The sequence below is a fragment of the Castor canadensis genome, chromosome 1 (genome assembly GCF_047511655.1).
Source record: "Castor canadensis chromosome 1, mCasCan1.hap1v2, whole genome shotgun sequence".
In the NCBI taxonomy this organism is placed as follows: Eukaryota; Metazoa; Chordata; class Mammalia; order Rodentia; family Castoridae; genus Castor; species Castor canadensis.
The window spans coordinates 65,040,384-65,050,472 of NC_133386.1; the positions used below are offsets into that span (position 1 = coordinate 65,040,384).

Genomic DNA, 10,089 nt, shown 5'->3' on the forward strand with positions numbered 1-10,089 from the left:
CGGGAAAGGAAAGCATAACTAAAACGTATCCCGTTAGGTAAAACGAGTTAAGAGAAGGCGATGTAAACGATAACACAAAAGAGACAACGGTGGTTCGGAAATGCATGAGACAGGGGGCCAGGAAGGTAAGGATGCTGAAAAATAAGAGCGGCTGAGGACATTCATTGGGAGAATGATTACCATTCTGTATTTTCCTCTCACAAAAGCAGGGAAGGGCGGAGACCTTTGACCTTCGGCATGTACCTGTAAAACGACCTCAAGACCAACTTCCCCAGGACTTTGAGTCTCTACTCTGCAACTTGGAGTCACGTGGGCAGCTTTAACCAATGATCGGTCTCCCTCCAGGGGATTTAATTCTGGTCTGCAGAAGTCCCGCATCCAATAGTCGAGAGCTTCCGGGCGACTGACTAACCGCGCGGATATGGGCGCCGAGACTGCTGGACGTCCACGGCCTCAGGCCTCGCCCCTCCCGCGGTGGTTGGCGTGTCGCCCGCCCCGGAAGGAAGCGCTCCTCTCTGGGCGGTGTGCGGCCTCCTGACCGCCAGGGGGCGATGCGCATGCCTTCACTTCCCGTTTCCCGGCGAGCGGCCGGTTTGACCCCAGACGTGCGCATGCTCCGTGCGCCCAGAGGTCACCCGTGCCGGTGCTTTCCCACGTGTGTCGTGAACCTAAGGGCATCATGTTGTAAAGCTATGGGGGCTTCGGTGACTCGCGCGGTCAGGAATTTCAACCTGGAGAACCGAGCAGAGCGGGAGATCAGCAAGTTGAAGCCGTCCACGGCTCCCAGGCACCCTTCCACCAAAAGCCTCCTGCTAGAGCACTTGAGCCGTGAGTGATGCGGGGCGCCGGCTCTGGGCGGCCGTGCGCGGGAAGGTGACATTGAAAGGTCGCTGGACCCCCAGGCCTCGTGGTTCCCGCGGCTGTGGCCTGTACCCTCGCTGACCCTTTGTCACTTATGTCTGGCGACCAGTTTTCTCCGGGTGTCTCCACAGACCGACGCCGAGCCTGGCCTAGGATTCGATTTACATTAAATTATCTTCCGAACTGTCAACATGATTATGCTTATTAAAAAAAAAAGTTAAAGGGGTTGTCTTACGCTAAGTGTACAGGATCTTAGAGAAATTTGTATTGTCTTAAATGTGGCCTTTTTGTTTCTTTCCATAGACCGTCCAGAAATTAAGGGCGAGATTGCTAGAAAAGATAACAAACTGCTGTCATTACTAAAAGACGTGTATGTCGACTCCAAAGATCCCGAGTCTTCCCTGCGGGTAATGTAATGTGTGTTCTAATTTAAGTAAATTGTTTGCTTCCTTACGTTGGGCCTCTAGGAAAATGATTAGGAAAAGTGTGGAAGAGGAGGTAAAAGCGTGATGCTCTGCAGGTGTAGCCGTGCCTGGTTGGTGTGCCCCAGCCCAGTGCGGGGCCGGGTTTAATGCAGTGGTCTAGCAGGACAGATTCGCCTTTGTTCATTGTATGTTTACCAAGACTAAACAACTTGTGAAGGTGTTGATTGAATGCAGTTGTGTGGATTATTTGACGTTAATTCAGAATTTATAGGATTTGCTTAAGGTACTTGTAGTTGTCATTAGAGTACTATTTTCTTACTCTTCTGTAAATTGAGGTATGTTCTAATTTCAATAACTTCTTTAGTGTTGGATTTGTGGGGGTATTTATTTTAAGGATGTATTCAGACAAAATATGTAAAATTAGGAGAATCACAGAACATATTCAAAATGGGAATCCATCGAATAATATGTACAAGTCTATAGGCTATGTGTAAGTCCATGCTACAGTGTCAAGCACTTAACGTAAGTACCATTGCTTTGCATATAGTGATGAACAAAACAAATATGGTTCTTACTCTCACAAGGACTTAGGGTATTGTGAAGGACACAGACTTTAAACAGATGAGCAAACATCAGTACATAATTATAGACACTGAGAATATATCTGAAGGACCTATTTTAAATAGGAGGATGAGGAATGGCTTTTGAGGAAGTTATGTTTAGACTCGGGCCTGAAGGATGAATTAGAGTTTGTGGGGTCAAGGAAGGTTCTAGGTCAGGAGAAGAGTTTGATTAAAGGACAAGAAAGTGCCAATCACAACTCCCCCCTTTTTTTCTTTTTTTTAAAGAGAATTTTTTAAATTCTTTTGTATTGTCTATCTGTAAATAGGCAATAGACTGCACAAATATAGCTATTAATATAATATTTACAGAAAGGAAAAATAAAATAAGATTTGTAAATTGCATGTAGTAGTGATTGTAGGGTTCATTTATCAAATGTTCACATAAAAAATGTAAGGGTCAGTGCCTGTTTTTTGTTATTTTTTAAATGAAATTGAGTAATACTTCCAAGTATTATTTCTCATATTTTTACTAAATCATACCATTTTCTGTGACTGTATATGTTATGTAAATACTTATTTGGCATTAAATATGGTATTTAGTAGGTAGAAGAGATTAATTTAAACCTCTTCTCAAAATGGATGCAAATTGTCTAAATGCATAATTTATTGAATAATGCATACCTTTTCTACTTCCTTAAAATGCTGCTGTACATCACAGGTGGGTCTGTTTATGGTCTCATCAATTCTATTTATTTTTTTCTATAGAATCATACTATTTTAATTAATAGAGCTTTATAATGTATCTTGGTGTCTGGTGACTTTCATCGTTTTCAAAAGTTTCTTTCTCACATTTTTTTTTTCAGGTGAATTTGGGAATCAAATTAACAGTTTCTTTAATAAGTCCTATTTGGATTTGAGTACAATTAAATTAGAATTTACAGATTAAGTGGAGACAGGTTAATATCTTTTAATTATTTAGTCTTCGAGGAATAGAGGGAAAGTTAACTATTAAGTGGACTCTTGTTTTCCCCCTGAGGTTTTAACTGTTAATGTATCAGAAAGTGCTTGATTTTTATACTGTAGTTACCTACATTGCTAGGTTATTTCCATTAGGTAGAAGTTTTTCTGTTATTTTTTAACTTTTTCTAAAGATGTATATCTGTATGGAATTATAATTTTCTTTCTCTTTCTACTATTCTTAATTCTTCTATTATATTGTCTGTATCATGAACATAGCAGTAAAAGGGCATTTTCATCCATTACTTCCTTACATAGGACGCTGCTAATGTTTCAGTGTGAATTATAATAAAATGATACTTGTTTACGATTTTTAAAAAATCTTTTTTTCTATTTGGAACATTTTAGTTTTAAGAGTTTTGTGGGGTTTTTTAAGAGAGAATGTTCAATTTTGTCAGATTTTTTTTCAGTGTCAATATTAAATACTAAAGGGAAAGGGAAAATCTGAATAAAGGTGTCTTTGGAGTGGAACAGGAAGATGAGCAGCTTTGAGTTTTGGGAAGTGAAATTTGGAAGAGCGATGTTGATGTAATAAGGGAGAAGAGGAGAGTGGTGCTTTTGGAGAACAGGTAGAGTTCATACAGTTGTGGGAAAGAAAGCGTGACAGGTAGGTTTGGAATAAATGAGTTTGGACAGAAGAGTGGCAGGTGCCAGATCATGAATGTTCTTGTTGAGGAATTTTGGTTTTATCCTGAGGGCCATAAAAGTCACTGAAGAGTTTAATATCAAAAAATAATGTCAGGTTCGAGAGTAGGCTGGGAGAGAACGAAGAGCCCTTTATCCAGTTAGAGAAGACCAGCTGGGAGCAGTTTGCAATAGTTGCTGCAAATGGCATTGGCACAGACTAGGGTGTTTAGTGATAGAACAGGGGATTGGGGTGAGGGGTTGAGAGTGGTTCACTTAGGAGCCGGACTAACAAGAGTTGGATGAAGATTGGATGTAATGATTTTGGGAGACGGATGTGTCTGTCAGGTGTAGTCCCCAGTTTTTAGCAGAGGAGGTATTGTTTTAGTGGGGGAGGTAGAATTGGAGGTAGGTTTAGGTTTAGTTGTGTTCAGTTTAGATGAGTTTGATATGTTTGCAGGTCATCCAAGTAGAGATGCCCATTAAGCATTTGTGGATGTGGACCTGGAATCAGTAACAAGGTCTGGTCTGAGGGCCAGATTTGGAAGTCATTCCATGTTGTTTATAGTGAAAAGTAGGAGCATGTGGGGGATTCTTTTGGAAGACAGTCTAGAGTAAGAAGAGGCCGTAGCTACAACTTGTGGCATAATAACATTTAAGGGATGGCAGAAGGAAAAGGGTCTATGAAGAAAGAAAAGGAGCCACTGGGAGAACATGGAAAACTGTGAAAGATGTGGCATGGAATCCAAGGGGGGGTGACAGTTGTAAGAATATTGATGTGGTCAACAGTGGCTACTATAGCCAGTTCAAATAAGGTTGGAAAACTACCTCAAAATTAAGCAATAATAGAGAGTGAATGTCATTGTCTGTTAAACCTTAACTAAAGATTAGGAAACTGGTCATAAAAGGGGTGTGGATTTGGGGTTTGTTGGAAGATTTAAAATGGTAGCGACTATGTTACTATGTTCGATTTAATATATGCCAATTGAAAAAGAGGTTAGTGATTACAGAATTTTTATGTGTTGGCCAAGAAGCAGCACAGGCAGAGTACAATTGAAAGGAAAAGAAAAAGGGAATAATTGTAATGACTAGGTATTGAGAATGGAATATACACCACCAATGCAGGGATTAATCATGAATGAGACAGACAGATGGGACAATGAATGTGAATAAGTGTTTTGTTTCTATTAGAAACATTTTCTCAGAAGAGGCAAGGAATTGTGAATATTTTCATTCAAGTTGTTAGGGGCATTGAATTATTTTTCATATGCTTGTTATACACACAGCTTGAAGGTAATTTTATACAATATTTTTAGTGCACCTGCATTTTGACTGACCCATCATAAGAAGTCAGGTGGAATTTTCTACTTGTGGCATCATGTTGGTGCTCAGAAATTTTTGTATTTTGGAGAAGTTTGAATTTCAGATTAGGGATGTTCATAGGAACTATGTATATGAAATGTGGTGAATGGAGTGGTATGCGTTCAGTTGTTTTCTGAGCTACCTAAAATGGTAATGATAATGAGCCATGTTTTTGAGAAGGCAGTGTGGCTCATTACAGTGAGAAAAATGGGGATGTGTATGTGCAGTGTTTATTTGAAGAGCAACTGAAGATGTGAGAGCATAAGGAAAAATGCAAACCTTTTCTCTTATCCTAAAAGACTTTTTTTTTTTTTTTTGATTCTAGGTAAAAGATGCTAAAACCCAACAAGCACCAAAGGAATTCAGATTGCATAAAGGCCCTCACTTTAATTTGGATATTACAAACATTCCCAAAGGCAAAATTTCCATTGTAGAGGCATTGACACTTCTGAATAATCATAAACTTTCTCCAGAAACATGGACTGCTGAGAAAATAGCACAAGAATACCTTTTGGAACTGAAAGATGTAAATTCCCTTCTCAAATATTTTGTTACTTTAGAAGTCAAAGTCTTCCCTCCTGAAGGCAAGAAAGCAATACAATCAAAATGAAGAAAATCACAAAGTTACTTTTCCTCTGTGTATTTCCCATCTCCATGTCCTGTTTATGTCCTTATTTTTAGAATATTAAATTCTATCGATTATATTGTGTTTGATTCTCCCTACTTGGAGAGCATACTATTTATTGAGCTGTTTGACCTTTCAGGATTTCTCATAGAATGTATTTTGATTTCTCTGTATATGTCAGCGTGACTAATCATTATATCCGTAAAATTATTATAAACGAAAGATAACATGTCATTTTAGACACGTATTACATCATGACCTAAATTGCACATTTAATATTCAAAGTTTCATCTTCCAGTGTGGGTGTTCAATCTTTGTAGGGAATATTAAAAGAGCTTTCCTGACTCACTGACATTTTCTTGTTAGTGAGAATAACAGTATTTCCCAAATAAAGACAGGAGATTAGAAATGAAATCAATAGAAAGTGCATTTTTATTACTACTCTGGGAAATAGAAATTGGCAAGGATTTCCTTTGTTTTGATTGATGTTCAGTATAGGATAATTTCTTAAGTTATAAAAAGCAATTTATGTTGTTAGTAAAGTATCTCTCCTTTGACAAACAGAAAAGATAATTGCAGAAACTTTCAGAAAGGCAGGCAGCACTGAGAACTATTTCAAAAAGTAACCTTTTCTCTATTTAATTTAGAAATACAAGAAAAATTAAAGAATAGTTAAAAGAACCAGGGTAAGTACAATTTGGTCAAATACATATTTTCTAATTCTCATGCTAGTTGAGAGAAAAAATAACAAGAAGAAGCATAAAATGTGATCATTGGAAAGGACCTGGGGAATGACTGTTCTTTCACATAGTAAGCTTAGGAGCACAGCATATATCAGTACTCCGATCTTAAGATTGCATGAAGTTAGCTCATCCTATGGAATCTTGAGTTGGTTGTATGACCTCTCTACGATTGAATTTCTACTCTGAAATGATTATAATACTGCCTTCCACAAGTCTTAGCGCTGTTGTGAAGATAAATGAGATAATAAAGGACTGCAAAGCACTAGACACCGTTGAAGACAAATTCCTAAGGAGGATACATGGCCTAAATTTCTGGAATTTATGATAGCCAAGCCTAGAATTTAGGTTCTCAAAATCCTACTGGTATTTTTTTCTATTATGCCAAAAAAGAATAAAGCATAGTTCAAAAGGGCAGAAGGAGGAAGTTTGGAAGAATAGGGGTTATCAGTGTACTTCCAAAAGAAGGCATCACTGCTTTCCCAGAGATTCTTGTGAACATGGTATGGAAATCACAGGAATTCAGCCAGGTGATGGAATGAGGTGTTTATAGTAATGTAAGAAATAGAAAATGGACTGTGGGGGGAAGTTGCAAGCTTGTTTTCAAATTTAGTGCTTGTGAATAAATGATACCTAATTTATTTTTGACTCAACACAGTACTTTTAAGAAAAAATGAAAATTCTGTTCAATATGAAATTGTATTTGAAAATTGTAAATCAGTCAAAACCATTTTCCTTTGTGCAATTAATACTTAAATCACTAGTACTGCTGTTTCTGAGCCATTTTCCTGTGCAATGTACATTGTATGATTAGGCTTCTGTAAATAGGACTTCTGTTTAGTGTCATGATAAAGTACTTCCATATCATTCTTTAGCCTACTGTATTGCTTTTTATTACATATGGCTGAGCAATTTGGTAGTGGTGGTGTCACAGAAACTGCATGGAGTTAACCTTCAGAAAATGTGGGTTTAGATATCAGCACTAATAGTAGCTATGTCATCTTGGAATTTTTCTTGACTAAAACAGTTAACTCCTGCTAAGAGAGACTGGTTTAGTAATTCTGGGAGACTCTTGAAGGGGTGGACTCTGGATGAGCAGTGCTTTAAAAATAGTGAGCCATTGCTGGCCAGTGTGTACTGATCATCTGTGCATTGTCTGGATCTAAAGTTCATTGTGAAAAGATGAGCAGGGGATGAAGTGTGCCCTTGAAGGAGTTTGAAGAAAGGAAACAAAACAAAATTTTAAAATTACATTATTGTTGTATTGGGGGTACATTGTGACAATTACAAAAGTGTTTATAATGTATCTTATTTAGATTCATCCCCTCCATCATTCTTAATACCTCTTAAGAACAGTTTCAACAGGTGTTTGTCCATTTTCATACATGAGTACATAGTGTTTCCACTGTATTTATCCTACAACCTTTCCTTATATCCGTCCCCTAACCCCACCCCCCATCCCTGCCCCAGGTACCAGCCTCCGGGCGTGACCTGTTTTACATCCTTTCCTCTGATTTTGAAAAAAAGACACTTTTGTCTGTTTAACACACAGAGTTTCATTATGATCCTTCCATGTATATATGTATTGTATCTTGAATTGGTTCATCCCCTTCATTTTTCTCCATTCTACCTTACGGTGATTTCAGCAGGTTTCTGTATTCAGCCAGACACCAGTGGCCCATGCCTGTAATTATAGCTACTCAGGAGGCAGAGATCAGGAGGATCACAGTTTAAAGCCAGCCTGGGCAGATAGTGTCACAGGACCCTATCTCGAAAAAACCCATCACAAAAAGGTGCTCAAGGTGTAGGCCTGAGTTCGCACCTTGATGGTGAGAGAATGGCATTTCTCTGGCAAGAACGGAAGCAAAGAAAATGAGTAACAAGCTTCTCATTCAAGCCCTTGGGCATATGTGTGGTACCTGCCAAATCTGAGGAAATCATTTTCTGAAGTTTACATTGCCTTGGGTATGACAGGCATGGTCAAATGAGGGGGATCTTTGGGACAGCTACCTCCATGGGAAAGCATTGAGGAAGCCCAAGGTATTTTGTGGGAATTAAACACAGCAAGCCTATTATACCCAGGTGTTTCAAGGACCTGATAAAGCAGTTTTATGGCCAGAAAGAAAAACTGTTACCAAAATGCTCATTAAGAATGGTACAGCTCTTTTCTCTCCCTCTTGAGCCCAGTGTTTGAACTGAATTTTTGTGAAGCTATTGACAACCTGGGAGAGTCTGGATGGAAGTCTGACCAAAAATAAGAGACAAAAATGGGAGAAAAAAGAAAGGAGGTGATGTTTATGATAAGATAGCAGATGCTGCATGATTTGCTTCATGCTGGCACCCCACAAAAAGGCTAAGCAGCCTTATGTAATCTTTGGAAGGAGTTTTTACACTAACAGTTCCAATCTTTCCATCCTGCTTCCCTTGTAAGGGAAAGTGAAGAATTTCCACATTTTAGCACTGCTGGCTACATGGGATAGATCCCCCCTGACTTCCTGTGAGTAAAGGCTGTACTGAGTCACTGAAGCCTCATGGAGCTCTACTGACTTGTCCTCCAAGAACAAGGGAAGGACCATCACTCTGATAAATACAGGTGCTTAATGTAGTCTGAATCCCAGCAACTCAGAATGTTCCCTGGAGCCTTAGGAAGTACTGATGGATATGAGGTAAGAGCCTCAGAGGAAAACAGATAATGTTAATCAAGTAATTGGTAGACAGTGCCTCTTAGTGCCATATTTGGTACTAATCTTCCTGGTCCCTAAAAAACATTGTAAGAATATTCTACTAGGAAAGACATTACAGACCTCAGTGGGGTAATTTTAGGTATTAAAAGGTGATATTAAAGGGGGAGCAAAATGGGACCTTAGCCTGTCCACCTCTAACTGGGTAATAAATACCAGGTAAAATAAACTGTCAGGCCACTGAAATTGGAGAGCCCATATAATTAGAGTGGGTTGGGATTTTATCACCTGCTCACAGTGTCTGTTGCCACTATCAAAGGTCCTGAAAACTTAAGTGTGATTATGGATGCTTATGTCACATTTACAGTGAGTTGTGCCCATTTCACAAGACATGCTGTCCAGAATTGGACCCCAAAACATCATGGCATTTATCTTCCATATACCCAGGCAGTTAGTTGGTGAAGAACACACCAACAAATGGCTTATTGAAGCAACAGATACCCATTCTATTAGGCAAACCCACCTTGCCTGGCCAGACTGAAATCCTTAGAGAAATGTGTGACATGAGGTGCGCAACATCAGGAATGTGCACACATTTTGTCTTGGTAAAAGCACAAGCTCTGGGGAAAACAGCAAAAATTGCAAAAACCTGCAGCTAGTAGGGATTTGTAAAGGTGTATCTGTACCATTCAGAAAGACAATCCTGGTGGCATTATCTATTAGATAGCACGGCAACAGCTGAGGGATGGTGATTACCCATGCTGGTCAACAGCACAGGGGCCATTTGTGATTCCAAAAACAAACAGTGAAATGGCATACCAGACCAAGAGACCAACTGTACTGCACTAAGATATTTCCTTCCCACTCAGAGCATAAGCAATGACCACAGGTCCAGACTCCCAACAGGATCGATGGAGACCAAGTTAGGAGGGCTGGAGACTTCACACTGTGGCAAGAAAAACAGCTAACCTATTCTGTTGTTCAAGACACTTGAGTATCTATCCTCCACCCCACTGAATTGCCCCTTCCCCTGGGTTTAATGGTTGTAGTATGTAAAACATCATTGCTTTCTGTCTGTATATGAACTCTGGCAGTAAAGCATATAGGTGTACAGCTTAAATATATGTGATCTTTAGGGCAGGAGCCAGAGCCCCCAGGTACTCATAAGGGGCAGGCATACCAGCCATATGG

The 10,089-nt window shown here is 39.4% G+C and overlaps 1 protein-coding gene across 1 annotated transcript; it reads left to right on the forward strand.

Moving 5' to 3' along the window:
- Positions 1–412: 412 nt before the first annotated feature.
- On the forward strand, positions 413–7,086 carry Ndufaf4 (NADH:ubiquinone oxidoreductase complex assembly factor 4). Its single transcript, XM_020181172.2, has 3 exons — positions 413–828; positions 1,165–1,268; positions 5,178–7,086. The coding sequence occupies exons 1-3, from the start codon at positions 552–554 to the stop codon at positions 5,460–5,462; spliced, it is 666 nt and encodes a 221-aa protein (XP_020036761.2). The 5' UTR covers positions 413–551; the 3' UTR covers positions 5,463–7,086.
- Positions 7,087–10,089: the final 3,003 nt, after the last annotated feature.